The 21952-nt window shown below is 46.2% G+C and overlaps 1 protein-coding gene across 3 annotated transcripts in view; it reads right to left on the reverse strand.

Moving 5' to 3' along the window:
• Positions 1-21952, reverse strand: part of ZMIZ2 (zinc finger MIZ-type containing 2) — a 47925-nt gene that overhangs the window by 11096 nt on the left and 14877 nt on the right. For all 3 annotated transcript variants that reach the window (XM_083184706.1, XM_083184708.1, XM_083184705.1), the window contains exons 2-13: positions 9604-9676; positions 9039-9153; positions 8599-8804; positions 7738-7924; positions 6881-7144; positions 6589-6762; positions 4918-4992; positions 4583-4754; positions 3711-3852; positions 3391-3601; positions 796-901; positions 508-665 (exon numbers count right to left, since the gene is read on the reverse strand). In XM_083184706.1, coding sequence (XP_083040832.1) covers positions 508-665; positions 796-901; positions 3391-3601; positions 3711-3852; positions 4583-4754; positions 4918-4992; positions 6589-6762; positions 6881-7144; positions 7738-7924; positions 8599-8804; positions 9039-9153; positions 9604-9653 — 1860 coding nt within the window. In that variant the 5' untranslated portion in view covers positions 9654-9676. The remainder of the gene's footprint in view (positions 1-507; positions 666-795; positions 902-3390; positions 3602-3710; positions 3853-4582; positions 4755-4917; positions 4993-6588; positions 6763-6880; positions 7145-7737; positions 7925-8598; positions 8805-9038; positions 9154-9603; positions 9677-21952) is intronic.

Consider the following 21952-nt stretch of genomic DNA (forward strand, 5'->3'; position numbering starts at 1 on the left):
CTAATGCTGGTGGTGTGCGCTGGCAAGTAAGGGGGGGGGGGGTATATTACTGCTTAATTACCGTTTTGTACCTTTCACAACGGGTGCAATGTGAAAGGTACAAAAACGGTAATTAAGCAGTAATATACCGTTTACAACATGCAATGTGAAAGGGGTTAAACTTGCTCTGACCCGGTTAAAGAAACGTTTAAAAAACCGGATCAGAGCAGGTTGTGCAATGTGAAAGCAGTATCAATGTATTACTTGTCATCCTAAAATCAGATACAATATTTTATAGAACTCCGCTGTTTTTGGATTCATATGTTCCATGCTGTTAATGATTTCATAAGCTAAGTCACCTTATTTTGGACAGACTCCTGTATTCTCTAATGTATCCAATAAACATATCTTTAAAAAAATAAAAAATGACACAATCTGCAAAATCACAACCTAGATAAGGACTGCGCCAGAAAAACAAAGTTACATCAGAATATAAAAATGGAGGGAAAAATGCCGCGTCTCAGTTACCTGAACGTGACGACAATCATGGCCCCTGGCAGGAAGCTGAATTCTCCTAAAGGTTATTGGACATTTTAGAGACACCTTGATAGCCGTCTGTTCCACACCATCCTCCCCATTAGGACCGGGAGTCCCTGGGATGCTGCCGCTGCTGAAATTCCGTTTAACTGGGGGAGAGATCAATAAAGGGAAAGTGAATCAAGGAGTTTTACGCAGAGCAAAGATGATAGAAGTGGGGAAACCTGCACATCACCATTCGGGAGGCAGAAAAGAGGGAGGGGGGCTGGAGATTCTTACTTTTCGTGATACAATGCTCTGCAGGAAGCAACCTCTTCTTTATCAGGCCCTGCAGGACAGATCTTACAGAGGGTCGGTGGACCAGTTGCAGCACAAACAGGTGAGACTGTAACAGAAATAGTCAGTGTTATAATAACACACATCTTGCATATAGTACAGACATTTCCAAAGACCATATTTATGCAGAGGTCAGGGTGATCTGTTTGCGTATTGCACTCGGACAGCCAGGTGGCAGTCACAAGAAGATAACGCAGAACTCTAGTTCTGGACTGGAAGTAGGTGGCAGAAGTTAGTACTTGTCCTGTGAACGTGTGCGACTATTCTCTACATGAGCTAATATGGTACAACACTGGTGGGCAGGACTGCCTCTCGCCCAATCAGATGTGTGCAACACAAGTTCAAATACAACAGATTTGGACAGAAAAAAAAAAAAAAAAACACACTTAACCCTCTGATTGCCAAGTGAATTTATCAAAATCTGTATAAAAATTGTCAAACATTTGAACTTATCATAATGACCTGTAATGTTTACCTTCTATATAGCAGTGGTTCCCAACCCTGGTCCTCAAGTACCCACAACAATGCACGTTTTCCAGGTCTCCACACAGAATCACAGGTGACATAATTAGCTCCACCTGTGGATCTTTTAAAATGTGTCTGAATAATGAGTGCATCTGCTGGGTGAGATGGAAAACGTGCACTTTTGGGGGTACTTGAGGACCAGGGTTGGGAACCACTGTTATATAGGAAACGTTTTTCTTTTTATAGAACAAATGTGAGCGGCGCTGGCATTTTTAGCAGATATTTTGAACATTTCTCACAGAGAAGTTGGCAAAGGGGTTAAGAAAGGCATTCAATAAATGTTATACTACAATAGGGAATGTAGCCCTAATCCTGTAGGTCCCCCCACTGAATGTAAGCATTCAGCGGTGCTCTCCTGGCTACACACACACACACACACACACACACACAAAAGCGAACTGGACAAGACCGGTAAATGACAGTAGGGGCATTCAGAACAAATCCACAGATATTGTGGAAACTGATGGATAAATCTGAATCCAGGACTACAAAAATAAAATAAATAGTTCTATTGTAAAACCAAGCTAAGTAATTCTCCTTTAGTAATGGGCACGGGCAAGTGAGACAGTGGTTGGCAGAGTCAGTTTTTAGATTTGTGTTGTCCTTTTGTTATGAATAAATGGGAAGTAATTATCTCCATGTGTAACCCAGTCCTCTACCCAACACACCATGATTGCTCTATCACAAGGCAGGGACCAGCACACCACAGAGAACAGACATGTACACAGGTGGATGTGCGATCATAAATAACTCTACAGAGCTCTGGGGAAAATCAGGATCTCTGAGTGCAATTTTCCCTAACATTTGATTGTCGCCATGAAACACTACTCCACCCACTTATTGCCATTTAGGCTTCTGAAGCCTTTCAGTGGCTAAAGTCCATTACACACTCACTAGCATTTTTAAGCAGAAAGGATCACACACACACACACACACACACAATAAAAGAAGAACAAATACAAAGTGCAGAACACAGCGTAGTCAGAGGTCTGGTTTCAGCTTTCACTATTTAAAAAAAAAAAAAAAAAGCACTAGGGGGCGCTGGTGCCTGTTTACTTCATTGCCCCCTTATTTCTCTAAATATCTTGATGGGCAGGTCTTCCATGTAAACAGCCACAGCAAACTCCTGGCAGCTCTGTTTGTAGGCAGAGGCTACATGACACAGCAGAGGGGAGGTGTTGGTGGTGGTAGTGTCTGGGGGCGTTGGAAGAACAGCAGGACTAACTAGTTGTCAACTAACAAGTCCATAGTGAAAGGTTAGTGAGGTGCATGGAGTAAGATCTTTCATTTTCTGCAACCTACAGACAGTGGATTCATCCATTTGTGAGCTAAATATCTTCATAAGAATGTAGTCTAGAAAATCACTGGAAACTAAAAGTAGCTCATAAATAAGTCACACCGCAAAGCAATTAGTCAGACAACAGTTCAGTCACTGGACTTTGACAAACCAATAAGGAGGATATGAACTCCACCCACAATATGACTGACTCCACACTGTACGTGGTGAAGGATCCATATTAAAAGGTCCTTGAACGTGTAGGCTTTTATGCTGGGTTTATATACCACTCTCTTTGGAACCATAACCGTTCTGTAGTTCCTGCCAGTGTGAATTTAAGAGATACACTACCGATAATTCGCGTTCCGATTCCAGCTCTATGCCAGTTTTCAGTTTTACCGGATTATTGGTGGCACATACAGGAAAACCCCCAATGGCCTGTACTCGCACCCCTCACAGCCTAACCAAGCCCCCCCGTAGTTTAACTCTACCCTGTGGTATAACTGAGCCCCCTCTCAGCCTAACTCTCCCCCCCCTGTTGCGTGATGTGTGCCCAGATTAAAAGAGGTGCCGGATAATTGCTGGTGTACCTATATCATAGTGAATATGAATTATATAGGTGTAGGACATTCTGAGCAAAGTAGAGTCCTCTCGGTAGACCTCTTAGCTCAGACCAGGAGGCTTCCCCCCCCCCCCTCCCTCCCCTCTTCCTACCACACTCCCCATACCGTACTCACACAGCAGCAGGCGCTGACGGTGATCTGGATGCTGTTCCGGCCAGGCTGACACACGTGTTTCAGATAGAGAGGTTTGTGGGAGGTCTTGTTGTCACCACGCTCGATAATCAGAGGTGTGGAGTTCACGCTGACCTGGACAGAGCAGGGCCAGTTCGTGTTCATCTGCCGATCCTCATGATGATAACATTTAAACTGCAGCTCGAGGTCAGGCCTGAGGGCAAGGGAAAAGTTGAACACTGTAAACACGTGAATAGCAGCACCTAGTGCACACACAGTCACTGAAGGCGGACTCTGATAATAAGTCCACTGCTTGGGCGTACCTCATCATGAGCGTCTTGTACACAGACTCACGCAGGTGGTACACGTGGTTACTGACGGCCAGGTTATGCTGCAATCTAAAAGGTTCTAGCACAATGCCATCTCGCACAGGGAATGTCAGGCGGAGCTCATCGTTGGAAGCACCTGAGGGGACAAATTCAGAGCAATGTTACCACCTCACGCCAATATCACAGCGCCAATAGTCCCACAACTGTCATCTTTTATGTATAATGTGCCAACATATTATGTGGTGCTACATAAACAACAATGAATGGCATGAAACAAAATAGGCATGCCACCGAGTGGAAATAGTGGAGGTTATTCTAGTCCGTTTGCACAGATCAGAACACTCGTACGGGGGACCGATGATGGTGTATGCGCACGGTCATTTCTGCGCATGTGCATATAACGGGTGCGTGGGGCCATGGCGAACTTATTTACATATGGAACGCCAAGCATTTCATGGGCGTTCCCGTAAGAACGCTGGGTGGGCAGCTGCCATCAGCAGATGTCAGCTGCCCACCCTGGCCTCGCACATGGCACCTGCGGACCATCGAATGATTTCCACCTGCGAATGGATGATTATGTAGATCATCCACTCGCGGCCGTGAGGCCATTCACGGGGAAGGGGGGGGCGTCTCTGCGTGCGGTTTCTGGTGGACTCGCAGAGTCCAGTGTCTCTACCTTAAGGCAGAATATTGACCCAATATTAATGCCCCCAATAGCAGCCGCCACTTTGTTCAGCTTCGGGTGGTGTTTTACAGTTGGAATAATATTACAAAAAATTCTGAGCAGAAAACCCAAGATGGCCTCCTGCTGGCACCGGACAACCTTCTTCCCCCATGCCAACTAAACCTCTGTATCTTATACCCACCTGTGGGCGACTGGTGCAAGGAGTTGTGGGAAGGTTTAACATCAGGCAGGAAAGGGGACTTGACATCCTGGCCTGGTGATAGGTATGGTGGAGCGCTGCTTCCAGGTGTCATGGGAGGAGTGGGGTTCCCCGGTAAGGGCGAGCTGGGATACCCAGGCATGGAGCGTCCTGGCTGGAAAATGTAAAAATACATAAAAAAAAAAAAAAAAATTGTTAAGTGGAAGTTTTAAATGTTAACACCCCCACAGTACATCCTTCAGATAAAGTACACAATACAGAACATTATTTGTGACAGGTGCATAAAAAATATAAAGTAACTATAATTCCTTACTCACCCCGCTCATCGTCTGATTATAAGTGAAGTTTCCACCATTGAAGTTATTGCCCTGTCCGTTATACTGATCCGTGAGCTGCAGGGAGAGACAGTAGAAGCTATAAGTGAGATGATGCAGTGACAAAGAGAAGGAATAGACCAGCAATGCAGAGAGGAACACTACAGAAAAGTAGTGGTGGAGAGTGGACAAACATAATTCACATGCACATCACTTCTAGAAAAGGAACAAGGAACAATATCTGGAGAAACGGGTGTACTTTGCATTCATCAGCACTCTACTGAGGCAAAACATTAGAGATTGATCTGAGAAGTACTAACCAGTTGAGGATTTTACCTATGGGTTGCTGGAACTGCAGTCCCCCCAGGTAAAAATCTGCCTCACCACTGGGTGTCAGTGAAGCCTGTGAGACCGCCAGTCACAGTGAAGCCAGTGTAGAGACTGCCTATTCAGTGACAGAGACACATGGCAGTACCGAGTCAGGTTTCCTTTTTCCAGGACTTCCAGTCCAGGCTGCTATAAGTAGAAAGCTGGCTTCCTATAGGACTTATCAGGCAGTCCAATCCGGCTTCTATGGACTGCAGTAGCTACAGTCTATAGACGGCAGGGATTTGCACATTCTGGCTGCACTGCATAAGTGCCGGAAACTGGAGGAGGAAAATGTCTTCAGGCAGCAGGGTAGCGGTATAGTAGTTGCTAGACCAAAGTTGGAGAAATAACCTCACACCCAACCACGTGACATGCCAGGGGGAGGAGCAAAGCCGGTGGCCGCACACGGTCACAATCTATGCTACCATCTCCTGCCTCTAGTAACAAGCAGAGGGTCTATTTGGGCTACCATGTTCGGACCCTGCTCATTTCCCTGTTGTGCAGTACCTTTGTCCAACTAGGATCCAGAACTAACTATAGCGGCGACCCTCCTACCAAATGTAAGTAGGAGACGCCGCAGGTACTAACCCACTGCTATTGTCATCCTCCCGATTAGGAGAAGACCATTGTGGTCACAGTCCTCATTGTTCTCATGGTGACAACTTCCCAGGCTCCAATCTATCAATATTAAAAAGCACTTATACAGGAACATTGTATATGTATTAGTTTTACAAAAATGCAGTTTAAAATCTAAGAGACCTAACGCATGGATGCTACTAATATAATGGGTCACATACATCAAATATTTACAGCCATGAACTGTATACAGTTAGCTGCAATCTTATTAGGTCTCATCAATAAAATAAAGGTATCATTGAGGATACAAGAGCGAAGCTATCAAGGGTAGGACATATCCTATGGGAGAGTGTTCGCAACGTCGGTCCTTGTGCAAGTGGAGCTCACAAGTTACGAAGTACAAGCATACAAACCCAACAGACAATTACAAGTCACATGCTAGAAGGTCCAAAAGTAGACAACCTTCCTCGTGTTTTCCGTACCAATCCAATTGGTGGAGGCCTCTTCCCATACTACTTGTAGCCGCAGCTGCTGGGGAGCATAGCGAGAAAGTGTCCACTCCCGCTAATACTGTACCCAGCCAAATGCATGAATATAAGCCCCTACAGTAGAAGTGTTTAATTATTCTATTTTAATTCATGTACTAATAGGAAACATTCCAAAGGACGCAGAACATTAACAGGATAAATCTATAGCAAAGAATGATGTATAGATTAGACGACCACTTACCTTGTAGTAATGTCCCCCAGGACCTGCTTGGGGGATGTACTGCGAGATGTTCTGCTGCACACGGTGCCCTGGGTAGGACGGGGACGGAGCAGATTGCTGGGGGGCAGATGGTGCATACTGTGCTGCGTGGGGTGGGTACTGGCCACCTTGCATGTACTGCTGAGGTGCGTAGCCCTATGGAGAAAGCAGAAAGACACAACTTTATTATCAGTTTCAGCTAGGTCAGACCATCAGTGGTTTCCGCATATAGTTATCTGTACTGCGCGGTGCAAAATACAGGCGCCAGCCTCACCTCATTGGAGTATGTCCTTTTCACTCCCTGTCGTTGCATCTGCTGGCTTTGAAGCTGCCCGGGGTACCCGTGCTGTGGAATCCTTTGCCCGGCATACACAGGATTCATGCCCTGTGCTCTTGCAGAGTTCATACCCATCTGAGCCATACCTGCAGCCCCCATCACTGACCCCATGCCCCCGGAATTCATTCCACCCGGAATAGATGGTCCTCGGGGTCCGGAGTGAGGCATGAACTGGCCACCAAAATTATGAGATGGTCCCACCTGCAGAGAGAAGACAAATCCTATTATTCAGATAGTTGCATAGAGGGGGGAAAGCGATCAAACCCTCAAAAAAAAAAAAAAAAAAGAGTGGAGGAATGGGCAAGTGGGGACGTTGCCCATAGCAACCAGCCCGCTTCCATTTAGCACTTATAAAGTACATTTTATACAATAGGTAGGAGCGGAGTGGTTGCTATGGGCAACTTGTCTTTGGTCTGACATATCCCCCTCACAGAACATAAAACAAATATTGGGGGAAAGGATCTACAGAGGACAAGCAGTAGTGTTGCCCATAGCAACCACATTCAAGATGACATTTTAGAGAATGTACAAGATAAATGAAAGATAATGAAATCTGTCCTTGAGAAAGTTTGATAAATATTGGCAGCTGTGATTTAATATTAACATGCAGAAATTGTGGGGAAGATTTAGCAAAGTTTGGAGACAGATAAAGAACCAACAAATCACCACTTATGTTATAGGCTGTGGTTGAAAAAGGTCAGTTAAGAGCCGATTGGTTGATACTTTTGCTCTCTCCAAACTTCAATAAATATCCCTCTAAGAGCATATCGGGGCCTCACTATCCCACAACTCACCCCTCCATATTGGTTCATCTCTTGGCTCTGTTTCTCCTGCAGTGCTGCCACTGTTGCCGTTGCAGTCGCCGTTGCTGTAGCTGCCGCCACCGCAGCTGCGGCCGCCGCCTGTGTAAAGTCTGTTGGGCCGCGACCGGAGTGCTGAGGCATGCCCATCCCACCTCCAGATGTCGGGCCTCCAGGATAACTAGCCGTAACAAAGTAAATGTTATAAAACACCCAAGAGCTCTCAAGGGGAATACAAGTAACACATGCATGTTATAATCAGTATATCCATTACAAAAGGCAAGCTAATGGCTGCTCTGAGAAATATGCCAATCACCTGCACACAGCAGAAGCAATTAATAGCCAGGTCCTAGTGACTGGGCAGGCGGCCCTCTCAATATATTGCTTTAGTCCAGAAAGGTCAGCCGCCACGCCACCTGCCATTATCCCAGTCACTAAGAAGATCATAGTCTCCTTTATCTGAGTACACTATCTAGAGACACTATACAGGAGCAATATACCCATCTGACTGGAGATTGGACTCTGTACATGGCACACACATTGCACATGGTCACAATACACATGTACTTTGCTACAGATTTATCAGAAGTAAAAATAACCAAAAACACGTTGCTCAGAAGACAATGCCTGAATGAGACCTGCACAAATGCTGGCCCCTCCAGCAGCTTCCTCAGGGGCCACTGATGATATATAGAATTAAAAAAAATAAAAAATAAGTGTAGGGTCTTCAAGAAGTAATAAGACTATCAGTAAGAAATCATTAGAGAAGAAGCCGAGGATTGAGAAGGAATATAGCTTTGTTGGCTGAATGGCCAGCAACACTTAATATATAGCACAAAACAAAGGTTATGTTACCTATTTGTGTAAGCTGACCCTCCTGGATATCCACCACGACCGTACATGCTCTGTTGCAGATATCCCTTCCCAGCTCCACCTTCAGGATATGCCTGCTGGCTCATGTACTGCGGGTTTCCCATTCCCCCATTATTGCCAGCCAGCCCCGGCATGACTCCGCCTCCTGTGGGGCCACCGCTGGGCACCATGGGATTCCCAAGGCCCTCCTAAGAGTGAAAGTCCAAGTGAGCAATATTTCAAAAGGTAGGAAAATAATATAGAAAATGAGCTTTTAATGTGCAGGTATGAGACACAGCTGGCCTACTAGTGAGGAGTGAGCGATGCAAGTGAGACGATAAAGAGAGGGTTAATCAGAATAATGCTGGACAGGTCCTGAACAGGGGGGGAGTGGCCAAGACTGTGCATGCCAGCGTGCGCCGCCTTCCGTGACATCATGTTACCTGGCTCTGCGACGTGTTGCTCAAACCCCAGACGGTGGTTACTACGGAGAGCGATCCTGCAGCCTGATTGGTATTTGGTTGCCAGGGAACAGACTCGTATGCAAATGAACCATCACTGTTGAGGGCAGAGGCGGGAGTTATTGGTGAGTGCACAAACCAGAGGGAGAACGTTTAAATACAAGGGATACATGAGACACAGAAACAAGGAGGCAGACATCACATACGCAGGGATGTAAGAGAGCCCGTGCCCCCACAGACACCGCATGCATCAGTGCGGAGATTCCGACCAACCAACCTTTCAGGATTTTTTTGTTTGGGCATTACACAGATAAATACATTTTAAAGTCACAACAGGAAACGGCTGTATTTATTTCCATTTGTCCCTGCAATCTTTATAGGGAACCCTGTTCCATAAATCATTTCTTACAAGCAGCTGGTTCCGCTTACTCTCATTCTAGAACCACAACACGTATACGACGACAACCAACATAAAGTCTGTGCTTGCAAAACAAACACTAAAAAGGCACAATGAATGAATGCAACAAAACATGTTGCAGGGTCTCACCTGTGTCCTGTGCCTGGGTGGGATGGTTTCATGGGGTTCATTGAATTCATTTGCAGGCGACTCTTGTCAGTGGCTGCAGAAACAGATATAACACACAGTCATCTCTTGTGCCTATTCCTCCAGAGGCGTCACTGCACATTTATATAACCCTGCGGCTCTTCCTTTGTAAGAGAACTGTGCCGCATGTAGTACAGATGTTGCACTGCTGAGTGCTTCCCTGCTCTGCAAGGGTTAACACACTGCTCATCTGCACCTCAGCCTCCCCCTCTGGTCACATGACCGCGCATTCTGTACACAGGACGTGGAAGCTGGCACTATGCCCGCATCTGGCACTAGTTATACAGACACCCCTACATTAACCCTGATGTTGCCACGGACAGACCATGGGGTGCCCAGCAGAATAGAAAATGCATTGACGTACCAGGCGCACTGGCCCCTTACATTGGTTTCTCCATCTCCGCATTATAGTTATGGAAACCCTTACACTGTGCTATTTATTGCAGCCATGCTAACATATTCTTCAATGCTATATGGGAGATTCATCATGCATTTAAGTAGATCTAGATAGATAGATAGATATATCTATATCACACACACACAAACAAGAACTGAAGTGGGATAACAAAAAAATAAATTTAGAACAGATAGAACACAATTGTGGGGTTCCCAAGCCCCGGACGAGCTGTAGGTGACCGCGTGGGGCGTATTCAGGAAGAGGGGGCGAGTGGAGAGAGACAGGAAGGAAACAAGCAGAGGAGGGGGACGGAAAAGGTGTGTAGCGGGTGGGAGTAAGCACAGCACAGTAGGTTGGGGGTAGACCAGGCTAAAACATAACAGACAGGTAGCCTGAGAAAGCAGGTGTCACACACACACCCCGTACTCAAACATAGGTTCAGAGATGCAAGAGAAACCTCCAATACTATATATAAAACAGGTGAGGTTACCAGTATGCCAAACTCTAGGAACAGAATTACACAAATGATAGATGCTAAAAGGAAAGTTAGAATAGGTCATATTAAAAAAATTAAATCAGTAGTTTAGGATGTACCCAACACCAGTGCAGGTTAAATCATACCCAGAGGCTATGCAGAATGGAGGCAGCCATTTTATTGGCTTACTAAATAAACATTAGAAGGCAGCTTTTCATTTGGCACCTCATGCCTCAGTGAGGAAACTAGTGGAATGCAAAGCCTCTGCATAGAATTCCTGCCACCTCCATGTGGAGAATACGGATAGTTTCAGGAAAAAATAAAAATAAAGTACAGAATGTTCTCCTTTAAGAAGAATTCATGACTAGGTTCTAGAACTTAGTGTGCCACCACTTGGACTTGCCCTCTGCACTAATGACCCTGATATCACAGTGTGTGCATAGGCTGAAGAACAGAGTCATGCATTAGACAACCTCCTTAGGGCACACAGGACAAGGAGGAGGCCGAACTAAAACGAAAAAAATATATACAGATATCGCCAAAATATCAACCGATTCATTCAGTACATAATTATAAAAAAGGCGACTACTGCAATAAGCAGCCCAGAATGAGGTCACTCATACCAAGGACTCATCCAATGAATGGTTTCAGATTGTTGTGCTCCACATGGAAGCCAACTTCAGGGAACCACAAATGTATCCGGATAGAGGGCTATGGATAAATATCCATCCAGTTCCACAGTAACCTTCATATTGTATATACACTGCCTTCCCTGTATAACATATGCATTAGTACCACATACACCTAGTCGACGAAACCATTTACAGGACAGATACGCTTTGACAATCTATGAACTAGTGACATCGAGAACCACCAAGTACAATGTTCACAATGATCTGGTTCAAGCCCTAAAATGCTACTTGTGTATAGTCCTGCACCTAGCCTCAATATGCCATCTAGATAGAGATACCCGGCGCAAGTGAGCCACCAGCTCTTGTGTGACTGTACTAGCACTGTGCCGTAACCACTGTATACAAGCCTCAATGGAATGTCTTGGCGTGGGGGAGAAAGCACTACGTATACAGAATTACGGGGCCATTTAGCAAGTTTTAGATATTTAAAAAGTGGTTGTGTATGAAATATGGTGATCCTGCCAATTAGTTCCCAACTGTCAATATGTTTGAAAGATGACAGTTGGGCAGATAACCCAGTGATAATCTTGGTTACTATGGAGAGAACAGCAAGTGTCACATATTCATCAAATGTAATATAAAACAACCAAATTGGATAATGAATAGCACTATGTATCAAAGATCTAATGGTAAGTAAACTCATGCTGTACAACAGCGGTGGGGAACCTCCGGCCCGTGGGCCGTATACGGCCCCCGCAACCAGTCTGTGCGGCCCACCCACCCGGCGGCTGCGGAGGGAGTAAAAGTACAGGGGAAATCTCGTGAGAGCTACAACCTCTCGCGAGATTTCCCCTATACTTGACATGACAAATGGCAGTTGGGAGCCGATTGGCTGTTGCACCATTCATCATACAAAAAGCTTAAACTAGTAGGAAATACTCTAAACGATGGGTGTACCCGGCAACCTTTACAGCATGACTCTCGCTGGCGATACCCTCCATCGTCCTACATATACAGACGATAAAGAATTTCACCGACAAAAAGCGGGAGTGAGCTTAGTCAGCGACGCTGTGCGCAAACATTGGGCGATATTTCGATTTTGCTGTTCCGACCTGTCGGAATCCACAAAATCATTTAAAATGTCGACCAGTGTGTGCCCACTATGTTGCAGTCAGGTACACAAGCGCTACTTAGGAAATTAACCAGTGCAGTCTCCTGGTGTGCCCTCGTCCCATGCCATTGCAAGTAAGATATATTTTTTGGGTGAAACAAAAACCGCCAAAGCAGTAGCAGAGCTGCACTGGACCTGTTTGTTTGGCGAGACTGTAATAATAATGTATTGGGACACATCTGTTGGCGTCCGCTACACCTCCGGGTGCTGTGTTTATTGTGATTCGTTATTGAGGAGAATAAATTGTGCTCAAAATGGTAATTTTTTTTTTTTACTTTATTTAAATTGCTGGTAAGTGCAGTCGTCATCTGCGTAGTGTCTCCTGGCCAGCATCACTTTGCTTAAGTCACATTAGCACTAACTGACAGGCAAGAGTTATCTATAGCTTAGCTATTCTGAGCCAGGCTAATTGTGTGAATGGAGCAAGTAGTGGGCTATTTACACGATGAGTGTGGTGCAACAGACAGAAATACACTGACTGCCGATCCATGAAACACAATCTTATTTTTGTTGTATAGATCAGACTGAAGTTATAGCAGTGTGTGGACACTCATAGGCTGGGTGAGACATTAACAAACTAGCAAGGCACAATTACAATCTAGACACGACTTGCAGCCATTCAATTAGCTGTGCTGACAACCAATCAATGAAAACTGTAAAGCTAGGTGTGACCCAGCAATTACATGTAATGATACATCGCATCACTACACACTACATCAGGCATTCCCAACCACGGTCCTCAAGGCACACCAACAGTGCATGTTTTAGTGATATCCAGGCTTGAGCACAGGTGACTTAATTAGTATCTGAGGGATTCTGATTAAACCGTCTGTGCTTAAGCCTGGATATCACTAACACCTACACTGTTGGTGTGCCTTGAGGACCGTGGAATGCCTGCACTACATGATCCACCATACAACAGCATAATGTACTGTTACAAGCTGTATTGCAACACTGCGTCAACCACGGAATGGTCCTCTTGGATTGGACATACAAACTATATGAATATCGGGAAGATGGGTTGAAAGTACCAACATTGCCCGATAAATCGTACCATGTGTACCCACCTTTACTTTCAAATGTTTATTTATGCTGTTACTGGAGTCAGCTGAACTGAGAAAGGGCAACAACTTTCTCTGGCCTCAATCAAAGCATTTTACATTCTTACACATGCATAGAAAAAATAAAAAAAATTAAATAGGTGTTAAAGTTGGATGAAACTGTTTATTTAATGGCAGAACAGCTAGGTTACTGCTTCAGAAGTTCATCACTACATGCTGACATAATTCCATGAAAGTCACCAGTTTGATCAATAATTAATCTGCTCTGCAAGCAGGAGCCAGGAGAGCAGCGCTGCACCCACAGTAGACACTGTGGATCGGGTGGAATGTCACAGTAGGGAAGTCAAACTAAACATTAATGTTTAACTTTTCAAATCCACTTTATTAGCCTTTAAAGCAGGACAGGCCAACCTGTGGCTCTTCAGATGATGTGAAACTACAAATCCCAGCATGCCTTGCCACAGTTTTAACACTCCCTTATAGCAAAACTGTGGCAAGGCATGCTGGGATTTGTAGTTTCACAACATCTGGAGAGCCACAGGTTGGCACGGCCTGCTTTAAAGGATCCACCTATCCAGATTCGTTTTGGTCGCTTCGCTGATGGGTGCCGGACGCATTCCCGACAGTCGGGATCCCGACAGTCAGGTGCCTGACGGCCACCCGCTATTTTCCCTCGTGGGGGTCCACGACCTCAATAGAGGGAGAATAGGTGTTTCGCGTAGCCATGCTGTCTGAGTCCGGGCAGACGGGATCCCGACGTCGGGCTAATGACTGTCGGGATCCCAACTGTCGGAACCCCATACCACACCCTCGCTGATCATGTCCCTGCTTCCCTGTAGCACATTATCAGGAAACATGGAATCCCACAGAGATGCAAAACGCCATCAAGTAAAAACAGGAAAAACATGTCATGAATTAATTGGTTGAAATTAGTTTTAACATCTATTCATTCAGCATAAATGACAGCAATTAGTAAACTACTAAGAAATGTAGGAACAGACCAGTGTGTACACACAGAGTTAAATGGAAGACATTAAGGGGGAAATTTACTAAAGGAAATGTGTAAAAAATAGGTGTAAAAATAGGTGTATTTGTATCCAGAAATACACTTATTTTTGACATTTTCTATCCCAAAAATATGGCAATTCGTATTGATAGCACATCAATACGAATTGCCGTATTTTTGGGATAGAAAATGTCAAAAATAAGTGTATTTCTGGATACAAATACACCTATTTTTACACCTATTTTTTACACATTTCCTTTAGTAAATTTCCCCCTTAGTATTTACACAGCGCCAGCATACTAAGAACGTGAATAAAACACACAGATAAAGAGGTAAGAATGTGAATGAAGTGACATCTATAGGACTATAGTAGGCAGATATAGTAGGGTAAGTGACACAGATTGCAGATTGGTCAATCCAAACGCAAATCGGAACTTGTGCTCAATGGGGGCTATAGTAATGGTTCCCAACCTCGGTCCTCAAGTACCCCTAAGATGTTGGGTTTTCCAAGTCACCCAGCCAGTGCAGTATGTAAGCAACTGTCACATTTAAAAATCCAGTCACACAGCAACGGGGATCAAAGGGCCGTTTGAGCCGGACAATTAACAAACTTCCATTATGTATGGGGAGCATGGAGGTATGCTAAGGGGAACAAGGTGGTTTGGGAAGTTCATGATCTGGCTTAAAAAGGGTGCATGTGCTGGGAATGGCTGAAGGTTAGGGTAAAGTCCTGTTGTATGAGGGAGCTCATTTCAGAAGGGGAGTTCAGGTCATGAAATAAAACTCAAATAAACAAAGTACCTGGCACGGTGATGTGTGGTGGACAGGTGCAGATCGGGCAAAGCAGAGAGTTGGGAGATGCTATAGAAATTGTAGCAATTTTTTTTTTGATATTGGATTAAATACATTTTATGCAGCGCTCTTCTGCTGAACATAACATGCATTTTTCTATGTAAAAATTGTATGGGCTTGGCAGACTGCATGCAACAAAGTACCCAGAAGCCAATCATTTGATTTGCGTGACCAGCCTGAAGGCTGCGTTTATTGAACCCTCCTGAGGTGTTAGGCACATAGTCTCTGCAGCAATGGGAAAGTAGGATTATGCCACAGGAGGCGCCTGAGGACAAAATATGTCCACTGCCGGCATTAGAGATCGGATTGCTGTGCTCGAAGACGCAGCATCCAATCACCATCGGCCTTCTGAAAAAGCCCAAGCTTATTCAAAATGGCCACCCACACTGGAGGCCAGTAAATCTTTGGATTTGGCACACACATACAACAAGGCCCACATGCCCAGTTTTCTAAAACTGGGCAGCCTCGCCAACAGCCAACGGCGCCGCGGCTTCCGCAGCACATCGATCGGAGCAGCAGCTGCACTGCAGCACAAGGGCACATTACCCACCATAGTAGTTGTAAGAAACCACCTGGTGCGCATAAACCGCTTCATCAGGTCCGGAGAGTACCATCAGCAGCAGCTTAGAGAGGGTGGTAGGGCTGTGCGGCATTCCTACCACATGATGTCAAGCCAAACTCACTAACGGAATGTAAATATGGATTGTATGGTATGTATAGTCAGGGCGATTGATCAGGAATCCGGGAAAATCGCAATTATAGATATTATACCTGGCAGCATAGGAGAATCAGACTATACATGAAATGTACACGCTTACCATGCAACCTATGAGAGGGGTCAGGTTTAATTACTACATTTTTACCAGCAGTGAAATATTAAACAAAGCTGCCGGAGATCAGATTACAAATGCAACCTTGAGCGATGCATCCATTAACCATCGAAAAAGCGAATTTGCCCAATAAATAGCTCACCAACAATAGCACAGATGCACACAAACACACAAGACAGGGTTAATAAGAATTGTAGTATGTACGGTTGGCATTTCGACACAAATCCTCCTCACGATGCTCCCTCCAACCCCCCCCCCCCCTTCCTCCTCCTCTCCCGTCACGTCTCTGGAACATTGGGTTCTGTCTTGTTCTCGCTCACCAGGATCTCGCTGTCCAACCCAAACACAAAAATGTATGAACCCCCCCTCTGCTGTAAAAGGACAGTGCCCCTCCGCTGCTCACAGCCCCTCCCTGCACTTCACACATAGCAAACCTAAAGCTTGGTAACAAAATTCTGCATTCCGCAGTGTTCCACTATTCTGTACCCAAACATCTCATTCCTGCACCCTACAGACCACCTTTATAGCGAACAGCATTCACACAGTTACAACAGCACAATATCTCTGCTTCCATGCCCAATGTACTGCTTTTTAAAATATCTGTCTATGAACACCCAGAACTACACCTCACCCCAAAAATGCACATTCACTGGTCCGGAAACAGCATCCCCCCACCCCATCCATTCACTGGTCCCTAAACAGCATCCCCTACCACACACATTCATCGGTCCCAAAACAGCATCCCCCCACCTATTCACCGGTCCCGAAACAGCATCCCCCCACCCATTCACCGTTCCCGAAACAGCATCCCCCACCCATTCACTGGTCCGAAACAGCATCCCCCCCACCCATTCACTGGTCCCGAAAAAGCATCCCCCCACCCCATCCATTCACTGGTCCCTAAACAGCATCCCCTACCACACCAATTCACCAGTCCCGAAACAGCATCCCCCCCCCACACCCATTCACCGGTCCCGAAACAGCATCCCCCCCCCCACACCCATTCACCGGTCCCGAAACAGCATCCCCCCCCCCACACCCATTCACCGGTCCCGAAACAGCATCCCCCCCACCCATTCACCGGTCCCGAAACAGCATCCCCCCCACCCATTCACCGGTCCCAAAACAGCATCCCCCCCCACCCATTCACCGGTCCCGAAACAGCATCCCCCCCCCCCACCCATTCACCGGTCCCGAAACAGCATCCCCCCCACCCATTCACCGGTCCCGAAACAGCATCCCCCCCACCCATTCACCGGTCCCAAAACAGCATCCCCCCCCACCCATTCACCGGTCCCGAAACAGCATCCCCCCCCCCCACCCATTCACCGGTCCCGAAACAGCATCCCCCCCCACCCATCGGTCCTGAAACAGCATCCCCCCCCCACCCATTCACTGGTCCCGAAACAGCATCCCCCCCCCACCCATTCACTGGTCCCGAAAAAGCATCCCCCACCCATTCACTGGTCCTGAAAAAGCATCCCCTCCCACACCCATTCACTGGTGCCGAAACAGTATCCCCTCCCCACCCCACCCATTCACTGGTCCCGAAACAGTATCCCCTCTCCACATTCACTTTTCCTGGAACCACACCTCAACCCCACACATTTCCTTTTCCCGGAAGCACGTCTCCTGACCCCACGCTAAAAATTCACTTCTCCTGGAACGGCATCTCATCCTGCCCACTACTGTTCCAACGCATACCCAGATGCCATACCCTGTGTGTTCTGACAAGGTGGAATTTGGGATGCCGGCATTAAGAATTTCTAATGAAGGCATCCCCCCTATTGCCTAAGCCTAACACTAGCGCTCACCTTACTTGCCAAACTTGGGATTCTGGTGCCAACATCCTCCGTGACCAGTCTCCTGTAAGTAGTCGGGATGCCAGAATCCCTATTATAAACACCAGTACTCCAACTGCCGGGATGCTAAACGTATCCCGCTCCGACCCCCTTACTTGCTGGAGATGTAACCCTACAAATAAATATTTCTTCTCACAAAACCTCATCTACTTACAATCTGCTTCACACTCATGCAAGTACTGTAAAAAGAAAGCTTTGTAGACTTCTCGGTTTCCTAATATTGCGCGCGTGCGTGTGTGTGTACCACAGTGCATCAGCACACCCTCTGTAGTGTGACACAACCTGGTAAATGCACTGTCACATCCACTCATGAACACAGGCTGCAAAGTTCATGTGACTCATGGACATATGACCCCCCCCCCCCCCCCTCTCCTTCTGCCGTGTGTCAGCCTATACGTCTGCTACTCCTATAAGCAAACCAGGAAGCCCTGCATTCCACATCCCGGAATACACACACACACACACACACACACACACACAAACGCACAAACGCACACACGATCCTACGGAGGAGTAGAAAGATCAGTAAAGTGTTAAGGCCCCCATACACTTCGCAATTTGGGCCTGATTCACCCCATTCCGGAGGATCGGGCCAAGAAATCGGGTGAAGGTGGATGTCATACACTTGCGATTTGGGCCGATCGGATCCAATGTGCGGTCCCATGCACATCAGATGTCGGACAAACTGCACAGAGAATATGTGCAGCCGCCAGCAGCATATCGCAGGTGCTAATCACCGTGCGGCAGGCAGGGAGCATGGTCCAGGGGACAGATTTGAAAGAATCCTATTCAAAAGACTGGGTGGCCGCTGATTGGTTGAGAGAGCTCTCAGCCAATCAGTGGATGCCCAGTCTTTTGATTAGGATTTATCAATTCTGCCGCCCCCAGGCTTACATGCGATACATGTGAAGTACACAAGTAGTGTTCATTCTAGCACCCGCCAACTTTGAAATCCCATGCAGTTCCTCTTCCCTGCCTGGGGTGTCACTGTCTGCTGTAGTGCATCTAGCACAGTGTGGTCTGTATATCAGCACTGATATGCAAACCAGACCTTGCTAGAAACAGCACAGCAGACAGCGACACCCCAGGCAGGGAAGAAGAACTGCATGGGTTTTCAAAGTTGGCGGGTGCTAGAATGAACAATACACCCGATGCACCCTTGATGGCTTCAGATCAGATAGATCCTTGGCGCAGCACACCTAAAGCAGGGACACTCACCGCAACGGAGGAACCTGCAATTGGCCTGTTTTCTTCAGACTGGTCTCTCAGTGGGGGTCGTGGACCACCACGAGGGAAAATAGCGGGTGGCCGTCGGGCACCCGGCTGTCGGTGTTTTGACAGTCGGGATCCCGACGTCAGGTAAATGACTGTTGGGAACAGGTCCGGCACCCCTAGGGACTTCATGCCAGGAGAGTAACTACTATAGGTGCAGCTGCTATGGGGCCCAATCTGTACTGTGTAAGTTATATGCCCTATATACATTTATCACCATTAATTGGCACATACAGTAATGCCCCTAACAGACATTGCTATGGGGCCTATGAATATCTAGTTACATATCTGCTTCCTACCGTGTCTATATCTGTATTATTGCATGATCGGGGGCAGAACATATGCACTCCCAAATCTCCTCTACCCACCAATAACAGATAAAGCAGAGCTTAACCCTCCATGTGCCAATATTGCTGTGAGAATGCCAGCGCCGCTCACAGCGACTGTTCATTTTTTGGGTGCAATATAAATGAATAGACTTGGCTGTATTTGTATTTATTTATACTAAAAGATCAGTCGCTGTGAGCGATGCCGGCATTTTTAGCGGCTATTTTAAAGAATTGCTCACAGCAACGGTGGCACTCAAAGCGTTAAGCATGAGCACACATCGTGCGCCACTAGTGATGCGGTGTGAAGTGGGGTTTTGCCTATTGTTTCTAAGCAAAACCCTGCAAACTCGCAGGAAAGACAGTGCAAGATTTGTTTCCGTGCGGGTATCGTCATAGGGCACAGGTTCTCAAAGCCGGTCCTCGAGACACCACACAGTGCGTGTATTGCAGGTCTCCTCACAGAACCATGTGAAATAATTGGCTCCACCTGTGGATCTTTTAAAACAGGTCAGTGAGTAAGGGGTGCACCTGTCGGGTGACCTGGAAACTGTAAACGGTGTGGGGTTCTGAGAACAGTGTTCGAGAACCACTGCCATAGGGGTTACACACGGAGAGTGCTCTGTGCTCCATTTCTAAGCGATCTGGTCAGATCGATTTGAAATGGGGCTGAAATCGCCCCATGTCTATGCCCCTAAGCTATTCCAGATCTGCCTCTACCTTCAGTTTCTTTGTCCAAATTTCTCTTTTCTTTTGCCAACTGTTTATCACGCATTGTGCATACTGGTTATTAAGGAGACACACACACGGTACTTGGATTTAGCCCAATTATTTAAATTGTTAAGACTTGCTAATGCTCTCCCTGCCACCCCTCCCTGTTCAACCTGCTGTGTGATGCTTCTGCCGGAGGTTATATGACTGTCGCACCCCCCCCCCCCCCCCCATCTCAGCCCTATCTGTGTCACACAGCAATGTAAGCAGCTACTACAGGAGCGTAGGGGGGTGGGTGGGGGTTGTTAGTATTATCGCTGACAACTTCTACCCATAGTCACATCATGAAGAGAAAGAGGAATTATACCAATAGACCAGTGACACAGAGGAGTCTGCAAAGAAATTTTTGGTTCTAGACAAAAAAGTGAACAAAGACAAATACAATAATGTGTGTTTTTTTGTCAAACGTGTATTAATTCTGCATTTGTAACACTTTATTTTACAGTTTGCCCCTATTGAGATTATATAAAGATTGTTAGCATATTGATACAAATCAGACAAAGTAGTATTGAAAAAAATGCATTGGACCATAACATAAATATAAGCACATACAGATATATGGAAATATATTTGGCACCATTACCCATTTTCACTTCTCTCGCACAGTGCTCAGGTCCTAGGTTTGATTTTGACCTATGCTGCCATCTGCGTCTATGTTATCTCCACAGGGGAGTCCTATACCAAGGTGAGAGTACATTTCCCCCCACGGCACATGATGTCACATCATGTGAATAGGCTGCAATCTCATAGATATGACCCACAAAATGGCTGCCCTCACTGTTGTCTAGGCAACAGGTGTGCTTCAACAAGAGTCGGGTTTGTTTGGCCAGTAGTAAGAACTTATGGAATTTAACAATAACATTTCAATTTACGCTTCCACTGGTTGTCCTCACAACCTGCTGCAGGAGTGTGTGAGGGAGAGACTAACACCACAGCTGTTACACCTACACTTGTTCTCGGAATAAAATGTGGTTTCCTTTTCCTCTGACTGCCCACATGACACCGATCCTATTAGTACAGTACAGTGAGTGCTGCATGCACACCCCCCCCCCCCCCCCACCCACAGAGAGAGCAGGGTCCTTGAAAACTACAAAGGCCCTCCATTAGCAGTATAAAAGGGCCACATACAGCAGTCACCTGCCAGGAACCCTAATACCAGTCATGAATGAGAGCACAACACATTGGAATTACTATAGTACAAAAGCCAACAATTTTAAGGGGAAAAAAAAGGGATTAAGAGCCAGATGTATCAAGCTTCAAAAAGTGCTAAAGTAGAAAGTGATAAACAACCAGCTTCTACCAGTCACTTTTCAAACCCAGCCTGTAACATGACAGTTAGGAGCTGATTGGCTGGCCGTTTATCACTCTCCATTTTATCACTTTTTGAAGCTGGATACATCTGGCCCTAAAACGTTGACAGTAGAGCTAAAGAAAATTAAAACACATGTTCTAAAACATGTCCACTAAAAATTAAGACGAAGGATGGTATTCAATGCTCTTTAGCGAGCATTCTCCCTTAACATGGAATAGGGCGAGTGGCCCGCGGGGGGGATAAATGGCGAGGGTTGCTTGTATAACCCCCTCGCCGACGGCATTGAATACCACCCAAAGATTCAAATGTTTTTGGGTGCCCATCA

This window comes from Crinia signifera, chromosome 4 (assembly GCF_055691185.1).
Source record: "Crinia signifera chromosome 4, ASM5569118v1, whole genome shotgun sequence".
Lineage (NCBI taxonomy): Eukaryota > Metazoa > Chordata > Amphibia > Anura > Myobatrachidae > Crinia > Crinia signifera.